This window comes from Aotus nancymaae, unplaced genomic scaffold (assembly GCF_030222135.1).
Source record: "Aotus nancymaae isolate 86718 unplaced genomic scaffold, 86718_ANA_hifiasm-v0.15.2.pri h1tg000002l, whole genome shotgun sequence".
NCBI classification, from domain to species: domain Eukaryota; kingdom Metazoa; phylum Chordata; class Mammalia; order Primates; family Aotidae; genus Aotus; species Aotus nancymaae.
In genome coordinates, this window is record NW_026988413.1 from 50,168,117 (window position 1) to 50,189,684 (window position 21,568).

The 21,568-nt window shown below is 41.4% G+C and overlaps 1 protein-coding gene across 3 annotated transcripts in view; it reads left to right on the forward strand.

The window, feature by feature from the left end:
* LAMB4 (laminin subunit beta 4) overlaps positions 1–21,568 on the forward strand; it is a 116,476-nt gene that overhangs the window by 29,883 nt on the left and 65,025 nt on the right. For all 3 annotated transcript variants that reach the window (XM_064364296.1, XM_064364280.1, XM_064364299.1), the window contains 6 exons: positions 788–908; positions 2,200–2,388; positions 7,211–7,390; positions 10,211–10,320; positions 13,044–13,123; positions 13,668–13,818. In XM_064364296.1, coding sequence (XP_064220366.1) covers positions 788–908; positions 2,200–2,388; positions 7,211–7,390; positions 10,211–10,320; positions 13,044–13,123; positions 13,668–13,818 — 831 coding nt within the window. The remainder of the gene's footprint in view (positions 1–787; positions 909–2,199; positions 2,389–7,210; positions 7,391–10,210; positions 10,321–13,043; positions 13,124–13,667; positions 13,819–21,568) is intronic.

The window sequence follows — 21,568 nt, forward strand, 5'->3', positions numbered from 1 at the left end:
TGTTGCACCCACCTAATAATTTCACATTCATTCTCTCACAAAACTCTGCTGAAGGACTTTTGTGTGCAAGACCCTGTAGTCAATACTAAGACGTTTCAGCAATATCCGATATTGTAATCCAAGCAGCATTCTTACACTGGGAATGACTGTGATCTCTCTCATCTGGGGGGACTCACCTTAAAAGACACTGTAGACACGTTGTAGTTTTATGCAGAGCCTCAGGAAGTGTGTCTACTAAATAAATGTAAACTGTTTATTAGGCATAATCATACAAGGCTTCATGTTGAGCTAGTGCGCCTTCCCATTCAGCTGCCTCTGTTTCACTGGAAATAGGGCTTCTCTCTCTACATGTGGGCCATTTCGAGCATTTGGGGAAAATCCAGGAGAATCATATGCCTTTCTTCAGCTTTGTTCCCTTTTCTAACTCCCTCTTTTCTCTTATGCTCCTAAACCACCCCACATACACGCTCCCCCCAATTCCCCACAAGCCCCCCAGCCATCCTGTCCCTTTTTTATTGAGGGCCACAAGGTGCTGTCCTGAAACTAGAACCCAGAAAAGCTAAAAAAAGATTGTATTTTATAAGTTCACTGAACTTTTAAAGTTTTGTAAAGTTTAAAGCTAGTTCAGAAAATAATGGAAGACAGTCAAGGTTGGTACTGTAATTAACATATGGGAAACTAAGAATCAGAGAGGTACCATTACTTGGTATTTCATTTTCCATTTAAAGAACCCCAACATCCCCAAGGAGAAGCCCTCCTTTAACGCTGTATTTGTTGCACAATGCAGGTTCACGGTCAGTGTGTCTGTCAGCACAATACAGATGGTCCGAACTGTGAGAGATGCAAGGACTTCTTCCAGGACGCTCCTTGGAGGCCAGCTGCAGGCCTCCAGGACAACGCTTGCAGATGTGGGTGAAACTCAGTTCTCTGCATAGACTAAGTGTGCTCTGGGTTTCCTTATTTTAAGGAACACTTGGTTCACTTCTCTGGGCCTGCAGGCACCAAAGTGGTGAAGCTGTCCTTCCAGCTCCTATAGTGCGGTACTCTGATGTTCCCAATTATCTCACACAGAAAAATCACCAATGTCTCCAACCCTCACACGATGAATTAAGTTTAATTTTAAAAATGAGACAGTAAGCATGTTTCATGGCACCGTTCCAGTGGAGCAACGGGGCCATGGAATGGCACTATCAGCAGGGACAATGCAACTCCGAGAATTTGGTGAACACTAGATTTGGTTCAGAGATCTGTACTGTCATCCTGAATAGTCATACCTTCCATGAACATGACCTTAAACCCATCTGTAGGATAATAGGAGAAATGAGGTCCAGGATTGAGTTTGACAGGCTATTGTATTGTTTTAAATAAAATATTCAGGCTAGTAAGATGCTGGTTTTGTTTTGGACAACATGTTTGCTGCCTCTGAATTTTAATGAATTTTCAAACAAATTTGTTATTCAATTTCTTTTCCCAGACTAAGGAAAGAAGAATATGAGGAAATGAAATGTCTCTAGAAGAGCTCTGGAAAAAAAAAAAACAAACAAAAGCCCCATTCGTGAGAGTCACAGTATACAAGACCCAGGAAAATGCAGCCTGACCTTAGTCTGTTTACAGAAAAAGAACCAAAAAGACAAACAGTGTAGACATGACCGTGAAGACAAATTCCTCCAAACAGCCTGCCTTTCTTTCCAGGCCTTTGGCCGAGCCTCAGATGAGATAAAACGGAACGCAGCCCTTGCAGGGCTCTGCCCATGTGGAAGGAGAGGCCCGGCCGGCTGAGCTCTGCCATCTTTTCTCAGAATCTCAGAGCATGCAGAACATTTAATGTAAAAATTTCAATTGCACGAAGTATAAGTCAGTAAAAGTATCTTTTAATGAACACCACAAATATTGCACTCTGTGGCTTTAGATCACTGAAATGATTTACTTCTGTTCACTTGATTTTTAAAAACTACCTATTTAACGTGTGGGGAACACATTTTATAGAAACGGTAGGAGCAGAATCCGAGTGCTGGAAGGCCTCCTCTGAAGGCCCAAAATGTGTGATTTTGGGCCTTCGTTCACTTCATGCGTCTATACAAAGGACACGAAGTGGCAGGAGGACCCAGAGCACGAGCGGGTGCGCCGACCAGTGCAGGGGCGCAGGCTGTGCCACCCGAGGCCTTGGCCCACCTCTCAGTCCGTCTCTTCTCCCCTCAGCATGCAGCTGTAACGGCCACTCCAGCCGCTGCCACTTTGACAGGACTGCGTACCTGGCAAGCGGCGGCCTCAGCGGGGGCGTGTGTGAGGACTGCCAGCACAACACCGAGGGGCAGCACTGCGACCACTGCAGGCCCCTCTTCTACAGGGACCCCCTCAAGGCCATCTCGGATCCCTACGCGTGCATTCGTGAGTCCCGGGCTCTGCCTGAATCCTACCCACTGTCTGAGCAAAGTCCAGCTCACTGCGCCCCCTCTGCTTAACGGCCTCTCCAAACTACCCTATTCTGGGGGAGGGGAGGATTGCAAAAATACCTCAGCTTTAAAGAGCTCGTCTTTCTGCAAACAAGTCGATCCAAATAATCTGCTTCTGTCCTGGTAGTTGAGGAAATTATGCAGGATTCCACCAGGAGGGGCAGACACCTTGCGCATCACGGAAGCCTGTTGGGGAGGAACCAAAGGGGTGAAATTGGCTAAAACATTCGACTGGGCCAAGCGCGGTGGCTCAAGCCTGTAATCCCAGCACTTTGGGAGGCCGAGGCGGGTGGATCACAAGGTCAAGAGATCGAGACCATCCTGGTCAACATGGTGAAACCCCATCTCTACTAAAAAGACAAAAAATTAGCTGGGCATAGTGGCGCGTGCCTGTAATCCCAGCTACTCAGGAGGCTGGGGCAGGAGAATTGCCTGAACCCAGAAGGCAGAGGTTGCGGTGAGCCGAGATTGCGCCATTGCACTCCAGCCTGGGTAACAAGAGCGAAACTCCATCTCAAAAAAAAAAAAAAAAAATTCTACTGGCTGTAGACAATTCAATTTTGCTGTTAAGATTCGTAAGCTAACATGTTACTTAACTTACACTTTTTAAAACCCTTTAAAAATATTTTCTCTGGAATCTCAACTTCTTAAATATTTCAAACATGTACAAAATAATAGAGAATAATATAATGAACACCCTTATACCCCAGCATCAGCTTTCTCTAAAACAGTCTTAACCTATTGCCCTTGGGACTTTCTTTAATAAAACACGACAGGCACTATTGATGTCTCAGGTGCACAACTGTCCCATTTGTCTACCCTCCTTGCTAGGAGTAAATTTCATATATTTGACATTACCATGTTTGTTTTTCAAACTTTCACATGTGTTTTTATTTACGAACAATATATATTGACATGTTTTCAAAGTTTAGATAGATGATGTCATTTTCTATGTATCTTTCAGCAAGTTGGGTATTTCATTCAACATTATATTTTTGAGATTTTTCCATATTGTGTAGCCTTATTTCTTCCACTTTAATTTCTTAAAGAATTAACAAAACTTATTCATTTTCTTTGGATGCTGCAGTAAACATTCTTGTGTATGTGGCCTCATACATATATGCAAACACTGTCCCTAGGAGGCATACCTAGCAGTGGAATTTCTGGGTCATGGAGTATGGACTTCCTCGAATTGATTTAATAATACTGCATTGTCCCCTAAGTGAGTATGCCAATGGCCACTGACACCTGTAGTAAATGGGAGTTCCCGTGGCTCTGTATCCTTGCTAACACTTGGTTTTGTCAAACTTCAATTTTTGCCATCTTGATTTTATCACACTTTAATTTTTGCTGATCAAGTGGTATCTCATCATTGTTTTAATTTGCATTTTCCTGCAGGTCTGATACTAGAGTGAGGCAAGGAAAGCACCTAAGTTCCAACATGTAAGGAAGAACTCACCATCGGGGGGTGGAAGTGCAGGGCTGACACTTGCGGCTTGCACAAACCTGAGGCTGGTGCCTCCTTAAACGTTGCACCCCAGCCACCTTGCCTGCTCACTCTCATCCCAACACTGCTGTGCATTTTTGCCTACATAAATACTCCAACCTGATTTCAAATACCCAGTGTCAGTAACTGTGTCTGAAAGCTTACTCTACTTGAAAACTAACAAGTTAGACTGTTACTATTTCATGGATACTAGCAGAAGACACGAAACTCTTGGGCCAAAGACAAAAGACTTTATAACTCATGGCATAGCAAGCAACAAGTTCCTTGTATTGGCCTGAATTTTCATGTCCCCAAGTCCCATGGGTGGGACACAAAGGATACTATGTGAATAGTGTACATCTAGTGAGTTTATGATACAGCCAAAGAACACTGAGCTTGAAGAATTCATTGCTTTATAGCAAGTGGAAGTAAGCGTAAGCCTATTTTTATCTGGGAGAAGATGCCATTCCATCCCTCAAGGTTGTTTGTTGCAAGCACAACCCTGAGAAATGTCCTGGGTAAAGAGCCAGTGGGGCCTTGCACAGTTGGCACACTTAGCAAGAACATTCATGATACCAGCAGCCATGGAGGATTGCCTCTCCCAGTACTCAGGGATCCTGCTTCTTAGGCTATATCCATATATTGTTAAAGTGGGGGCAGGGAAGCTGCTATAAACTCTAACTTCAACCTTTATATAATCATAATACATAAAATGAAGTCTTATACAGTGTATTTCAGTGGCTACCTGAATATATTCAATGTCCTAGATTTCAAACTTTAAGTGGTCACAATATAGAAAAAGCATCAATGAAATGTTTTAGCTCAGATTACTCAGTAGGCACCTGACTATAAAATTTACCTTATGCGACCTGTTCAACGTTGTTATAAAGGACTACATTCTCAGAAAATATATTTCTTTAGAGCAATTTCCTAAGTATCCTACAGTTTTTACCACAGTCTGTAATCATGCACACACATAACTTTTATTGTTTTAAAAGCTATGTATTTATAAAAGAAGATTAAATTGCTCTGTTGGGTAGAATCAAGGAAATATAGTGATTGAAACATAATCTAGGAATCTGGAAAGAGATTTAGAAATAACCAAATATTTTGAGCATATCAATCAAAGTGTTGTTCCTTAAGAACCACTGAGTATTAACTTGATAGTGCTTTTGAAAGAAACCAGGGAAAGAAAACTAGTACTCCTGGTATGAAACTAAGAAGCCATTCTTTATAAAGAAGGAATTTTTCTATAAAAGGTAGATGAAAAGCTTGTAACAAACTACTATCATGAGACACCCCAGTTTACCTAAACAAATGTTTGTGTGTATATATACAAATGATGTGTATTTGAAGATTGATTAGCATTCTCATATAAATTTTCTCTAAGTTGTCCTTGTTTGAACCTAAATATTTATATAAACAGATTCCAGGCATAAGAGTTGACTAATTTTAAGTTTTCTACAATTAAGATGCCATTAAATTTGATAAAGAAAAACCAAGATTTGGTAGACTCAACTAGTAACAATAAAAGTTTGCTAGAATTATGATACCAAGATGTTTAATTAGACTTCTAAAGGTCGTGACATAAGGTTATTTCAAAGAACATTTACTATCCATTCTCCCACATCCCTTTCCCAAAGGATGCTTTTGTGTATAATTAAATTATCTGGAACTCAATACTGATTCTTTGGAGGGTCTCCCAAAGAAACTAGCTTTTTCCTTTTGGCCACTTTTAAGATGAATCCAGTTTGTTCCTTTCTTTCTAGAAGCAACTGGCTTTAATTAGAAGAAAATTGTCATTTTTCCAAACTAAACAGAACTCAAAGCTATTTTTTCATAGTAAGATTTTATCACCAGTCACAAAACAATAACAAATGATTGAAATTTGAAAGATTGTGTCAGCAAACACCAGTTGCTTCAATAATGTTAAACAACTGGTTTGACTGAATTGTTTCCACTAAACTCACTAACCTAAATGGTGATTATATAGGCGTAATTTTAGACTTGATAGTTTTGTTTTTAGTAATCTGAAGAAAGCATGTATAAATGGGAACATGACTGCTCCTTAAAATCATGATATTCATATTTTTTATTCGTATTGCACTCCTTAAAAGTGGAATTCCTTGGAAACACAGAACCACAAAGGTACGAGAGAACTTGGTGGTCATCTAGTCCCCAACAGCACACTTTTCATCCATACCAAAGCCCTAAGTGACAGCACATCTACCTGGACACCTCCAGTGATGAGGGGTTCACTGCAGTATTGGGCAGCCCTAAGTATTAGAGAGTTCTTCCTTCTACTCAGTCAAATGCTACCTTTTGTGACTTCTACTCTCTAGTCCTGGGTCTACCCTCTGGAATTATTCAAACGGTCAGCATTCTTTTTCATAGGACATCCCTTCCTTGAGTTGTTCAAATGTCTACAACAACAACAAAAAAAGGTTGCTACCTTTGTGGCTCCTTTGCTACAAGTGACTTTTTATCTTATTTTCCAGAATCTCTTCAATTAATCTCTTGCCCTGTCAGCAGATATCCCCCCAAAAAACCAAGGATATGAGTACTTTTCACTATTTCCTCCCTTTCCTTCTTTTTTTTTTTTAAGCCAGTCAAATTTAGCAGTGGGGGATTGTATACCAACTTTAGTGACACTAATGTTAATAAGTTCTGATAACCCACTACCATCACACCAGCCTCTCCCTTTCCTTCTTACAGGTGTTCCTTCCAGGAAAAAGAAAATAAAGTGTCACTTTTCCTTGTGACGTATTTTTCTGTGATAGAGAAGGAGAGACTTTTTAACCAGGTTTCAGAGATTTTGATCTTATTCTCACCTTTAGAGTCTTTCTTTTTTTAAATCTATTTTTTAGATGAAATTCACATAACGTAAAATATTAACCATTTTTAAATGAACAACAGTTCACCTGCACAGTGTTGTGCAGCCATCACATCTACCTAATTCCAAAACGTTCTCATCATCCCCAGCAGAATCAATCTATTCTTAATTTTTACAGTAGCAGTCTTCCTCTGGTCCTCTGACTTTCAAATCATTTAAAAGTCTTTTACAAATATATGTATGAATTTATTCAATGTTTTCCAGTGCTAGAGATCTGGGAGACATTTCTGAATAGCTCTTGCTGAGTGGTCTAATTATTTAAACATGTAATTATTTAAACAAAGCAAGATAGTTCTAGCATGGGTAAAATTCTGTGATTATATTTCAGGCTTCTCACAATTTGCAATTAACTAAAACAATGAATGTCTGTGTCCCCAGCTTGTGAATGTGACCCTGATGGGACCATATCTGGTGGCATTTGTGTGAGCCACTCTGATCCTGCCTTAGGGTCTGTGGCCGGCCAGTGCCTGTGTAAGGAGAACGTGAAAGGAGCCAAATGTGACCAGTGTAAGCCCAACCACTACGGACTGAGCGCCACTGACCACCTGGGCTGCCAGCGTAAGTCCATGGTTGCCGGGGGGAGGCCATCAATCCCTATGTGTGTGGTTTTTTTTTTTTTTTTTAATGTATGTGTATGTATGTATGTGTGTTTTGAGATGGAGTCTCGCTCTGTCACCCAGGCTGGAGTGCAGTGGCACAATCTCGGCTCACTGCAACCTCCACCTCCCAGGTTCAAGCCATTCTCCTGCCTCAGTCTCCTGAGTAGCTGGGATTACAGGGGTCCACCACCACACCCAGCTAATTTTTGTATTTTTGGTAGAGACAGGGTTTCACCATGTTGGCCAGGCTGGTTTCAAACTCCTGACTTCAAGTGATCCGCCCATCTCAGCCCCTATGTGTTTTAAAGCTTAGGGCTGTCTCTGTCTGCCCTAGAAATTGGTGATCGTGAATACCTAAGAGTCCTGCCAACCTCTGGGTTTTAAAAAGTAACATAATGGTCTTCGTAAATTCTAAGAGGTTAGTAGAGAACTTTTCTCTGTGGTTTGCTGGGTTTATCATAAAGGACCAGCAGAGGGCATTCATTTTCCCCAGTGGAACAAACACAGGGAAATGCCAATAAATGTAACACCAAGTTGCAAAATCTTGGTTTTTGGTTTCTACTAGACCTCTACGTAAGAATCCATTAAATTACGCAATGCATCTCTGCAAGATTGATGTCATCTTAGGCAATTTTCAAGTGGTGGTTTGTTTTTATTTTTTAAATTATGTTCCACTTTCTCCTCACACCCCTTCTAATATTGGTCTGTATGTTCTCTGATAAAAGAAAAAAATTAAGGGAAGGCGGGGAGGGGAAAAGGAAAAAAGACTAAGCCATTTTCTGAGGCCAAATGGGCAGACCCTCAACTGCAGGATCACAGAAATTCAGAGCTGCTCAGGGCCTCCATAGAGCTACAGATTCCTCAGGAAACCTGGGTAAATAATTTCCATTTGCTTGCAGCCTCATGCTCCATATTTTTGCCCATATAAGGAACTGTGGATTATTTGCATATTTAGAGAACACTGGGCAGGATCTTTCTGTAATAAAAATGCCCTTCTTGGGTTTGATGGCAAAATTAAATGTCATGATGATGAATTATATAGTCAAACCAATTTCCCATCAGACCTTTCAGCATTCCACATGTTTCCCTAACTCTCTGACTAAACCGATGTCCTCCAAGAACAGACTGAACATTATTTTGGTGTGTGTGGGTCTATAACAACTTTAATTTTTTTTTCTTTTTTTTTTTGAAAGAGAGTCTTGTTCTGTCATCAAGGCTGGAGTACAGTGGCACAGTCATAGCTCCCTGCAGTCTTAAACTCCTGGACTCAAGCAACTTTCCCACCTCAGCTTCCAAGTAGCTAAGACTATAAGCGTGTGCCACCACAGCCATCCATTTTTTTTCTTAAGAGATGGAATCTCACTATGTTGCTTAGGGTGGTCCTGAACTCCTGATCCCAAGCGATCCTTCCACCCCAACTTCCCAAAGTTCTGGGATTCTAGACATAAGCCACTGTGCCCAGTTCATAACAGCTTTATTGAATATAATTTACATACCATACAATTCATCCTGTAAACAATTCAATAATTTTTAGTATATTGGAAGTTGTGTAATCATCACCACAGTTTTATAACATCATACCCCAACAAAAGAAATCCCACCTCTGGGTATATACCCAAAAGAAGTGAAAGCGGAGCTTTGAAGGGATATTTGTATTTCCAAGTTCATAGCAACACTAGCCAAAAGGTGGAAGTAATGCAAGTATCCATTGCTGAGTGAGTGGATAAGCAAAATGTGGTATTTACATATAAGGGAATATTATTCTTCCTTAAAAATGAAGAAAATTCTGATACATCCTTCAACATGGATGATCCTTAAGGACATCATGCAAAGTAAAAGAAGGCAGTCACAAAATGACAGACTATATAATTCCACTTATATGAAGTACCCAGAGTAATCAAAATCAGATAGAAAGCAGAAAGGTGGTTGCTGGTTGCTAGGGCTTAGAGGGGAGAAGGAGTGGGGAGTTATTTTATAAAGGGCATAGAGTTTCAGTTTTGCAGGATGAAAAGTGTTCTGGAGCTCGTTTATGCAACAAGGTTAATGTACTTAACACAACTGAACTTCTGCTTAAAATGGTTAAGATGGTACCGTTAGTAATGTTTTCAGGTTTTACCCATACTACAGATTGTATTGGTCTTTATTTCTTATTGCTGAATAATATGCTATTATACAGATATACCACTTTTATTTATCCATTCATTAGTCGATGGGCATTTGGGTTATTTCCATGAATATTGATATTTGCTGCAAGCGTGTTCCTTTCTCTGGTAGTATGACATCTTAGCCTCTGCAACATATGCAGGACTCAGAAATGTCTAAGGGTAGAGGAGAAGAAGGAGGGGGGAATTAAGAGAAAAAGTCACAACATACTAAGAGAGAAAAGAGAATGTGGGATTCCAGATACATCTGCCAAAGAAGGAGCCGTCAGTACTAACCACAATACCCAGAAACTCCTGCATCTGAGTCACCCAGCCTGGTCAGCTTCACTCAGAATTACTGTGCCAGTACTGCAGCATGTACAACTTGCTGCACCTACTTGCCTCCTCCTAATTGCCATCCAGTAAAACTACATAGGGCTCTGGAAGTGTCTGACACAGGATTTCCTCTGTGAGGTTACATGCAGTGCGGTAATCATGCAGCCAGGCACACAGTAAACCTGGCAGAGCAGGCTTCTGTGTTCTTGCGGTTATGCTTTTCGCTTTGTGTGAGCTATTAAGGACACTCACAAGAGTGGAGGAATTAAGAATGAGAATAATGGCATATGCTGTGCTTTCAGCCTGCAACTGTAACCCCCTTGGGAGTCTGCCACTCTCGACCTGTGATGTGGATACAGGCCAATGCTTGTGCCTGTCATATGTCACCGGAGCACACTGCGAAGAATGCATCGTATGTATTTGCCTGTAGTTTCCCTTTTATATAGTGATGCAGATTTCTATTGCCATTGCCTAGCTGAGACTTGGTCTTGCTAATCTCTTTCCTTGTCCTATTGTATTTTAATACTCCAGTGATATGGGTATTTCTGCCACAGAAATCAGCAAACACTATCAGCCTCCCCTCACCCCTGCAGAGAGCTAGCTGCCTGTTAAACATTTACCAGCACACCCCTGGATTGGACTAAACCAACCCAGGCACAGATGTTACTATGTTTATCCACTGTTACCCTGAAAATGCCAAGCAGTAGAATAGAAGAACATTAATCTGCCCATGTTTTGGGCCACCAGATCATGGGGCCTTGCTTCTGTCTCTTGCACACAATCCCCTTATCCCTACCACTCCCTGCCTAATAATATTTTGGATAAGGTCTTATATAAAAAGAAAAAAAACTTAGGTTTAATGTATTTTAGATTCCTGTGGGAAATAAACTCTTGGATTTTTCACAGGCTCTGCTAAACATACAAATATGTATGATCTAAAATTAGTAAAAATAAAACATATTCACTCCATAAGAAATGCATCATGCAGTGGGGGAGTTCAAACTCAACTCTTTTCTTTGTTCTCCAATCTTGGCAGCTCACCATGACATTTCAGAAAGAAAAACACAAAAACTTAACCTAATAAAAGAACAGTGACCTTGATGTGTCTGAAGAAACCTAGCTGATGAATAAGAAACATATGCCTATGAGGACAAGGTTTTGTGCTCATATTTTAAGCCATTTTATTGAAAACAGGATGGGGCAGAGGGGGTGGGGAAAAGAAACAAGGAACTAGGAAGAGAGGGTTCTGTAAGACAAATCAGAAAATCTGAAAATTGTACATTAAAGAGAAAGGTCAGCCATGCCAGTCTCCATCACCATAAGTTTGTAACACAAAAAAAGGAGCACAGTTGGTTACAGGATCAACAAATCCTGAAAATATGTGATCAACCAAATTATATAAATCCAGACAATGCTTAGGCTCCGGCTGACTTTTTTCACTGGCTGGTTGACTGCTACATGTGCAGTACAGACACACTTTTGCTTGCAGGGCAAGCAAGCAAAATAACTGAACAGGGACCAGCCGTGGGGGAGCTGTCCATCGTGGCTGAGCCCATGCACCCAGCAGCTTCTCCATATCCACATCTGTCAGATGGCGCCCTGGCTCTGCCCTGAGGTGGCCAGCATGGCAGCATTCCCTGTCCTACAGGGAGTTTTCACAACCACATCCTGTGGGAAGCAGCTCCTGCCACATTATTTTTTTTTCTTAAACTGAAATTTCAGTTTGGGGAAAAATATCAAGTCCTTTTTTGCATTGTGTCCAAAGACATCAATGTTTAATATCTAAAAGACATCTTCAGTAAAATCATGCATGAAATTGTACCAGGATAACAAAAAATATGGTTGCTTCACAAGACCATTTCCAGCAAGAATTTCATACCTACTGAAACCTAAGTTTTATCCAATTGTTCAATTGTGATTTGTGGGGGAATTTTTTTGAGCATTTTATACTAAATATTATAACACTTAGAAAATAGTTATTTCCATCTCACCAGCTGTTTATTTTGAACAAAGGTCAAGATGTTGCAATGATGAAAAAGTTTGGAACAGAGTTGACTCTCTCACATGGATTCACATTATTATGCCAAAACAACTGATGTATAAACAAATGCCTATACGAAAGTGTGATATTCATGTAATATCTCAAAGTTAGCTTGAATGATTTCTCTACCGCAAACATTTCAATATTGTATGGGTAAAATATCCAGGGATTGTTGTGGTAAGGGACCCTAACAGTTTTATTAAAAGCAGTTACATGGCCGGGCATGGTGGCTAATGCCTGTAATCCCAGCACTTTGGTAGGCCAAGGTGGATGGATCACGAGATCAGGAGTTCAAGACCAGCCTGGATAACATGGTGAAACCTCATTTCTACTAAAAATACAAAAATTAGCTGGGTGTGGTGGCGGGTGCCTGTAATCCCAGCTGCTCAGGAGGCTGAGGCAGGATAATTGCTTCAACCTGGGAGGCAGAGGTTGCAGTGAGCCGAGATTGCACCACTGCACTAGAAAGACTCCATCTGTGGGGGAGTAGGGGTGCAGGGGAAGCAGTTACACGCAGGTTGGTAGAAAAACTTCTCTTCCCACAGGACTTAAATAACCCAGCTTGAGCATAAACTGGTGATATTAGAGGAATTGGATGGCTCCCATTGCTTTTCCACTTGACATAATACATGGACAACCTTCCTGTCCCCTTACTTCATTTTTTTATTTTTATTTTTATTTTTTTGAGATGCTGCCTCACTCTGTCACCCAGGCTGGAGTGCAGTGGCATGATCTTGGCTCACTGCAGCTTCCGCCTCCCAGGTTCAAGTGATTCTCCTGCCTCGGCCTCCCAGGTAGAGGCTGGTCTCAAACTCCTGGCCTCAAGTGATCCACTCGCCTCAGCCTCCCAAAGTGCTGGGATTACAGGTGTGAGCCACCGAGCGCAGCCCTGTCCCCTACTTCAAATCCTGCAGACGGGAGATGTGTTGGTGGAGATCATTAGCCAAGTGCATAGGTCAGAAAGGCTCCTCTGGGATGGTGCAGGCTGTTTGGCTATTTGATGTGTGGCAATGGCATTGTAGTGATTTCAATGTTGCACTTCAGAACAACAATATCTTCATAGCTGGAATCAGCTGAAACTTTTTTCTCTGTAGGTTGGATACTGGGGCCTGGGAAATCATCTCCATGGGTGCTCTCCCTGTGACTGTGATATTGGAGGTGCTTATTCTAACACGTAAGTCAGTCAAATGAGTAAGTTGTATAGCAGTATTCCTTATTTAAACATAAAAGCATATTTTTTTCTGATATGCTCATAGTCATAGGTGAAAAATTTTATTCCATGACAAGCAATGATCTTGAGACATTAACCACGACCCACTGATTTCTTTCACTTCAAATATTTCCAAGGGTGAGGTAAACAATCCTTCTGCAGGGTATCCCACAAGCTAGTGGGATGGGTGCCTGAATATGTGTGACCTGCTTAAAGCACCAGCTTTTTGCCATCCTGTAAAGAGAGGTCCTAATGCCACTCTTTTGCCAGATTTTAGAGCAGAACCAGGAAAGAAAAAAAATGTCCACCTGGGCTCCATGGCTCTAGATTCACCATTCAAGACCAGTTGTGTTAAACCAATGGCCTTTCTACATCTGGCCACAGGACTATTGATTGACTGATTCTAAGTATTGGTCCAAACTCAGGGAGCACTAGCCCAGCACCCCTACACCTTCATTTTACACTCACCGACTTTATATTTTTTCGTGATGAATTGCTTTTTCCTCAGGTGCTCACCCAGGGATGGGCAGTGTGAATGCCGTCCGCACGTCACCGGCCGCAGCTGCTCTGAACCAGCCCCTGGCTACTTCTTTCCTCCTTTGAATTTCTATCTCTATGAGGCGGAGGAAGCCACACCACTCCAAGGACTGGCACCTTCGGTTCGTATTTCATTTACTGTCCCTATAGACTGCGTTGGGATGATGCGTCGGTAAACAGCACATACCTGAGATCCTGGTTAAGATACCTAGAAAAAAAATGCTTTTGCCCAAAGATGCAGATCAGAGTTTATATAACCTGCAACTGCAGATTATATAAACTCTTGAGAGCAAAGTCTCTGTTTAATTCATCTTTGTATCCCAGTTCTAGCACAGGGTCTGGCACATAAACGTGAATGGATCAAATTATGATGAAAATTATCAAATTTTGCTCTTTCAAGGTACCCATCAGATAAAATGTGTTTATTGAGCATCTATTTCTCTATCTCCCCGTGATATTATAAACTATAAAAGTGTGAGGGGGATGTGTATAGCATTCATCATTGTTGCATAGTGCCCCACACAGTGCCCGACACACCGTAGGATCTTTATCAATATCTTCTAATGAATGAGTGACAAAGTATACAAGGTTCTCAAGAGTATGACTCTAGGTAGGAATATGACAAAGGAAAGGTAATTCAAAGTGACAGTCTTTAAGGAGAGAGAGCAAGTGAAAGTTGATCCCAAAGACAGAATTTGGATAGATAAAACAAGGGGAACTAATTCTAGGTTCCAGTAACCAAGGCATTCCTGGAATCTCTTCCTTATCTGTAAGGACAAAGAGGGAGGGATGAGAAGGCTCCTTAGGAGGCTTGGAATTTGCTCTTTTACTGACTAGAATCAAGGCAAGAGCATGAGACTTTCCTTGTCCCTACTTAGATGTAACAACCGTGGTAGGTGGAATCCAAATGAAACAATCCTACGTCTGGGTTCTTCTTCGTGGTCTTGAATATTGCATATTTATGATGGTGACTGACTGAAAAAAAAATTGGAAAGAAGTACAGTATTTCTATTTAGGCCATAACTAGGTCCCACTTTCTAGATAAGAAAATAGAGCAAACGTAATTATCTAAAATGAATGAATGCAGCACTTTCAACACAGCACATACTGAACAAATGTTTATCCTATTACCAATAAATAGAATAATATCTGGTATGCCAATACAGCTCTGAGCCAGGGGTTGTGAGTAAAACGTCTGAAACAATGCTGATTTCATTTGTGAAGTGGTGGGGTGGTGGGGGGTTTATATCATGCATGATATGAACCTTTGCTACTCCCTCCATGGCTTAAGAAAAAAATATCCAGGACATGGGATAGGTTTAAAGGGCAAGTAAAATTTTCTTAAAAGGATAGAAAGTAATACCTATGATAAAAGAAAAAGCATTCAAGGTGGAACTGACATTAAGAGTTTAAAGGGCAATAATGTGAATAATTTTCTTTCCCTGCTGAGGGTATGATTTTTAATTGTAGTAGAAAAGATTTAAGTTGGGTACCATTTAATTCTTTGCACATTTGTTAACAAATTTTTATAGTATGCTTGCTATGCTGTCACTGTTGCTGTATTATTAATATTATTATTCCATTTTTTAATGCACTGTGCTTTGCACTTTACATACATTATCTCATTTAACTCTCCAAGCTACCTATTATTCCTAATTCCCACATGAGAAAAAAACATTAGCGAGGTTAAGTAATTCATTCAAAGTTATACACCTAGTAGATGGTGGGGTTTGGGAGAAACTGAATTGAAACCCAAGTGCATCTGGTTTCAAAACTCTTACTCTTGGCCTGGTGCAGTATCTCACATCTGTAACTCTAGCACTTTGGGAGGCCAAGACCAGAGGATCACTTGAGTCCAGGAGTTCAAGACCAGCCTGGACAACATAGTGAGATCCCATCTCTACAAAAACAATGATAAGAAATATGGTGGCACATGCCTGTAATCCCAGCTACTCAGGAGGCTGAGGTGGAAGGATAGTTTGGGCCTGGGAGGTTGAGGCTGCAGTGAGCTGTGGTCGCACCACCGCACTCCACCCTGGGCAACAGAGCAAGACCATGTCTCAGAAAACCAAACACAACTCTTACTCTTAACCCCTTAAAATGTGGTACAACATGCACACAAAGCTGAGCTCCAGGCTAAGGACATATAGATAAAGATTAGTTAGGGTCCCTGGCCCCAGGAGTTTTTACTACAGCTAACATGTTTCCATAGACTGCTTAGGATGGGGCAGTGACAAATGATAAGGAGAATCAGTAAGTGTGTTAGGATTTCTGAGCCATGAGTCAGCCTTTATGAGAAGATAGTCTAGCCAGGGCAAGTAATAAATAACAGTTCAGAGGAGAACCAAGGCAGGTATAGTCACAGGTACAGGAGGGAGTATAAATAGAGAAGAACTATTGTAAAATAAAATTATAGGTTCCGGCTAAGGAGGCTAAACTTTATTTTTTGGGCAATGAGAACTCATTGAAGCCTTCTGTCATGCTGGGCCCCTATTGACTTCAGTAGATATGGCACCATGTTCAAGAGGCCAAAGAAGACACCCAGAGCCAGCAAATGAGACATACGGTTTATTGAGGGAACTTACATACAGGGGTCCAATGGCAGCAGGCTAGACAGGAGGACTGCTATAAAAAACATGTAGTTTCTATAGCATTTTCACTTAGCACCCTCCCCCCAGCAACCTCTTCCATGCAACCTTCATTTAATCCAAAACAAAAGGTCTCAAACCCCTGTATGGCCTGTGTTCCACAGGATGGGCCAGAGGTTCAGATGTTCCTCAGAGATAAGGAATGAATCTTCAGGTTGGCTACTCCCAGATTCCTTAGCTGGGAACTCTAAACACACATTCGTTTTAGACCATAGGGTCATTCTCTGGGTATGCTTAAGTGATTGCTGTCAGATGTGTTCACCATACACCTTCTTTGCAAGGGAATGATGTGACGGGGGCTGTCCTCAGTGTTCTTACAAACTTGATCTAACAGAAATGAAGCCCATTTCTGGACAGACTGCACTAGTCCAGACAGGAACAAATAAGGACCTAGGTTAAGAGATAACAGAGGGAAGAGAAAGGTTGGAGGTGAAAATATGCATGAAGGCAAACCCAACCGCATCTTATGAAGAATTGTTTCTATATTCTAATTGGAGAACTCAGAAGAATTACAATTAGCTTTTTCCATGGCTCATCAAAAAGTTATATATATGTGCTTGTAACTCAAAATGTGATCTGCAGACCAGTAATATTCCATTATCTGGGAGCTCATTAGAAGCTTATACCTACCCTAGACTACTGAGTCATGTCTGCTTTTTAATATGATGCCCCAGGCGACTCCCGTGCAGTTTGGGAAGCACTGGTTTATTTTCTTACAGAAGTGACTTGTACAGAAAACCTGCTTTAAAGTCACAATAGGCTAATATTGTTTGAATTTAGTATAGTATAGAATTTAATATAGCATAGAAGAGATTAAACATTAATTCTTTAATACATTTTTCTGTATAAAATTAGTAAAATAGTTTGTAACATTGTGTTATAAGATGAACACAGTTGGTGAAGAGGGAAAGAAAGAGCAAATAGATACAATCCCAGTGTGGCCTGTCTAAAGGGATCTCATCACAGAGGCCCAGGAGCTTGTCAGAAAATATGGCTGAGTCTGAATCATGAATGCTGGAATCAGTGGGGCTCCTGACGCTGGCTACGGCTGACCTCAGGGCTTCCAGCTCATGATGAAAAATCAGGACACCTGTGAAAATTCTTTATTATTATTTTATTACTTTCCTTTTTTCCCGAGACAGACTCTTGCTGTGTCACCCAGGCTGGAGTGCAGTGGCATGATCTCGGCTCACTGCAACTTCTGCCTCCCAGGTTCAAGCAATTCTCCCTGCCTCAGCCTCCCAAGTAGCTGGGATTACAGGCGCCTGCTACCACACCTGGATAATTTTTGTATTTTTTAGTAGAGATAGGGTTTTGCCAGGTTGGCCAAGCTGCTCTTGAAATCCTGACCTCAGGTGATCCACCGACCTCAGCCTTCCAGAGTGCTGGGATTACAGGCGTGAGCCACCGTGCCCAGCCATCACCTGTGAAATTAAAAGTCTTGCCTGTAAAACCAACAATGAAACATCAAACAGGTGAACACCGATATCTAGGGTGCAGGGAAAGTTGGGAAACATGGAACAATTGGAGATTTAACTGGGTTAGCAGCTGAATGGCTAAAGAGATGACATGAATGAGAAACCCATAAAAACCAAGTTTTTAAGGCAACTGGAGTTGCACACATGTGAGTTTCCTCTTTTAGTTCAGCCAGTGGAATTTGACTATTCTGATATAACCTCTCACGAAAACTTATAAGACAAAAATCTACAAACTGGAAGAACGAAGAACAACTGGGCTGAAGAATGTCAAAAGTTATAATAGCTAATCATTTTTAAAATTTCTATTCCATGCCTATTATTGATTTTCTTCAACTTTCTTCTTGAAACCTAACCTTAAAACCTAGTATTTATACTTTTATTTAACACCACAAAGCTAGTATATAATTAAATACTTTTCCACTTTAGGCTTTCACTAATACAGCATCCTTTAAAAAGAAAATCCAACATGTGGTCTTAGGACTACCAAAATTTTTCCATTTTCACAGAAAACCAAAAAAATTATAAACTGTATCTGCATTACTTTTTCTGACATAATCAAATAAGAATCATGACTACCTGTTAAATGTTGGAACAATCTGAACCTCATGGTCCATGGTATAATTAATACTTCTGAGGGGCACTTAAACTGTCATTTATTTTTAAGATTTTAAGCCGGGCATGGTGGCTCATGCCTGTAATCCCAGCACTTTGGGAGGCTGAAGCAGGCAGATCACCTGAGGTCAGGAGTTCGAGACCAGCCTGGCCAACCATGGTGAAACCCCATCTCTGCTAAAAATACAAAAATTAGTTGGATGTGGTGGCACATACCTGTAGTCCCGGCTACTTTGGAGACTGAGACACAAGAATCACTTGAACCTGGGAGGCGGAGATTACAGTGAGCTGAGATTGCGCCATTGCACTCCAGCCTGGGCAACAGAGTAAGACTCTGTCTCAAAAAAAAATTTAAAAATTTAAAAATTTAAAAAAAGGATTTTAGCAACAGCTTTGCCTGAATGTGATATGTATTTCCAGCAACAAGGAAGTGATTTCATAATTGACAAAGGAAATATAATACTAAAGAGGGCGTTTATTCAAAATCCAGATTCCACATCTGGGAATCTGAGGTCGTCCAAGAAACCTGCATGTCTGCCATGTGCCCCAAGGTGATTCTGATATAGATGGTTCATGACAGCACTTTGAGAAACCCTGCTTTAAGCATCCACTATGTACTCTTCTCTTTCTTGAAATGACTACCTCTGTGTTATTGATTGGGAAAACTCCTCATCCCTTAAAACCCAACTCAGATTTCTTTTTCTCTGACGTTTCCTACCCTGACATCTGGACATAATTGTTTCCATCTCTGAGTTTCCAAAGAGCATAATTTTTCAAACTGCAGGCCATGCCAGTTAATAAGTAGGCCATGGAATCAGTTTAGTGGGTCAGTTTAGTACAACAGAAGAATGCAAAAGTCATATTTTTGTGAAATTTTTTTCAATTTTATATCAATGTATGTGTACAGTGTCACTGTCTTAGGTTAGGACAACTGAAATTCAGGTGCATGTGTTTTATTGAGAGAACGCATGTCAGGAAAATCCTATAATGGAGTGAGGGAAGTAGGCTAGGAAATGAGAAAGGGGGAGGCAGGTATGGGTCGAGGGTAAAGTGTAGCTTTGGGTCTCATCCCCCAGGGAAGCTCTGAAGCATAAATTGCATCACAGAGCTGTCCCCCACTGAGGCACAGGGCTGGCCTGTTGTGTTCCTGCATCAGTCAGTCATTGGTGGTGAACTGCCGAGGTAGATGTGGGTAACATTCCAGGTGAGGTGACTTCACAAGCCAAGGGCAAGGTCCAAGAGAGGAGGGCAGTCGGCAGCCATAGCAACAACAGTCCTAGGAGCTGGCAGCTGCATGCGCTGGCCCAGGAAAGGGGATCTGGCAGCAGAACAACAGTACCTACAACACTTAAAACACCTATTCACTGCATGCTCAGACCCACCTGCAGGGCCCAGCACAAAATACAAATGCAGAGCCCGTGTTCTAAAATCAGAAGAAAAAAAAGGCCATTGAAAGTACTAAAATATCAAGCTTTATACTTTCTTTCATAGTCTTTCTCTGTTTTTCAGAGCATCTTTTTACTTGCTCTTCCATGTTATTCTATGTAAAGATACATTAAAATGCAAAATGATTAGCATGAATTGTACCATTCATCTTTGTAGAGTGCAGTGCCAATTTTAACTGTAAACATAAGAGCATTTCAACTCACACATGGAATCGCTGAAATTACAAAATTTGTATTCATAGCCACATTGTCAATTTGTAGTCGTATATACATATGTATTTCATTCTTACCAGAACTGTGAGAACACTGCACAAAACTAAGTCAGCTTTCATTTCACCTCCTGCTATGTGTTAGACCAACAGTGTACCTTCAGCATACTGATGAGTAAGGAAGGACAGAAAGGAAATGAAACTGTGGGTTGTCCTGTCTTTCTCTTTCCTTCTAGTCATCCTTTTCAGTAGAAGTAGTTGGCTAATGCAGGGAAGTCAAATGAATAAGAAAATATATGGGGCCTGGTATGGTGGCGCACATTTGTGATCCCAGCACTTTGGGAGGCTGAGATGGGAGGATTACTTGAGCCCAGGAGTTTAAGACCAGCCTGGATTTAAGACCCCATCTCTGCAAAAAAAATTAAAAATTAGCTGGGTGTGATGATGTGTGCTGGTGGTCCCAACTACTCAGGAGGCTGAGGTGGGAGGATCACTTGAGCCCAGGAGGTCAGGGCTGCAGAGAGCCATGATTGTGCCACTGCACACCAGCCTGGGTGACAGAATGAGACCCTGTCTCAAAATAATAATAATTATTATTATAATAGGATTCTTTGGTTGTTTATGTTTCCTCAAATGCCTTTCTTTCTGCTTTCAAAACAAGTCTGGTTCTAACAGAAAGCTTGCCTTCTTGGAGCTATCGGCAGGCACTCTTGCTAACTCAATCACATTAGTAACGCAGTTACCTTGCACTCACTTTGAGTCTCACTGAACTCTCAGGCATAGTAGGTCCACCAGAATTCTGTGTTCATCAGCCGTGATGTGCACTATCTGCAAATGGGGCAACAAGGAAGCAGACACACATGATGTGCATATCTCTTCTGCTCATGTGCATCCTCCACTGTCCCAAGAGACTTACAGAGCACGTTCAAAGAAATAAAATTATTAACTACATCAAGATGGTGACAGCAAAGCATCAAATCAAGCATAGGGGCTTTCTTGGGGGACAGGTGGTCCTAGGCAACCATGAAACTGGCCCTGCCCATTTGCTTCTTAATTAAGTTCACTCCATGCAGGCACAGCTTCTCCAGGATTCTGATTGGTCATAATTCCTGAGGAAATTTACAAAATGTCACTAGTGAGACAAACTACAACCTCTAGCTGCAGTCGGTCCCAAGGCTATAACTGATACCATCTCCCTCCCTCCTCTCTACACATTTTAGATTCCCGTCATCCTCAACTGGCACTTCTGGGTGAGATGACTCACACCCTCATCCCTCAGGGGCTGGAGCCCCTGCATGGCATACCTTATCAGACCACACGTATGGGAGCACCAAAGGTGCCCAAGTGGATCACCTCAGTGCCATACATCCTCCTGATGTCCCCATTATATAGCCACGGCTCTACTAGTTATGGTAATTTCTTCTCATGACTACTGGTCTGCTGGTATGAAGAGCCCAAGACCATGCAGCAGCCATAGCTG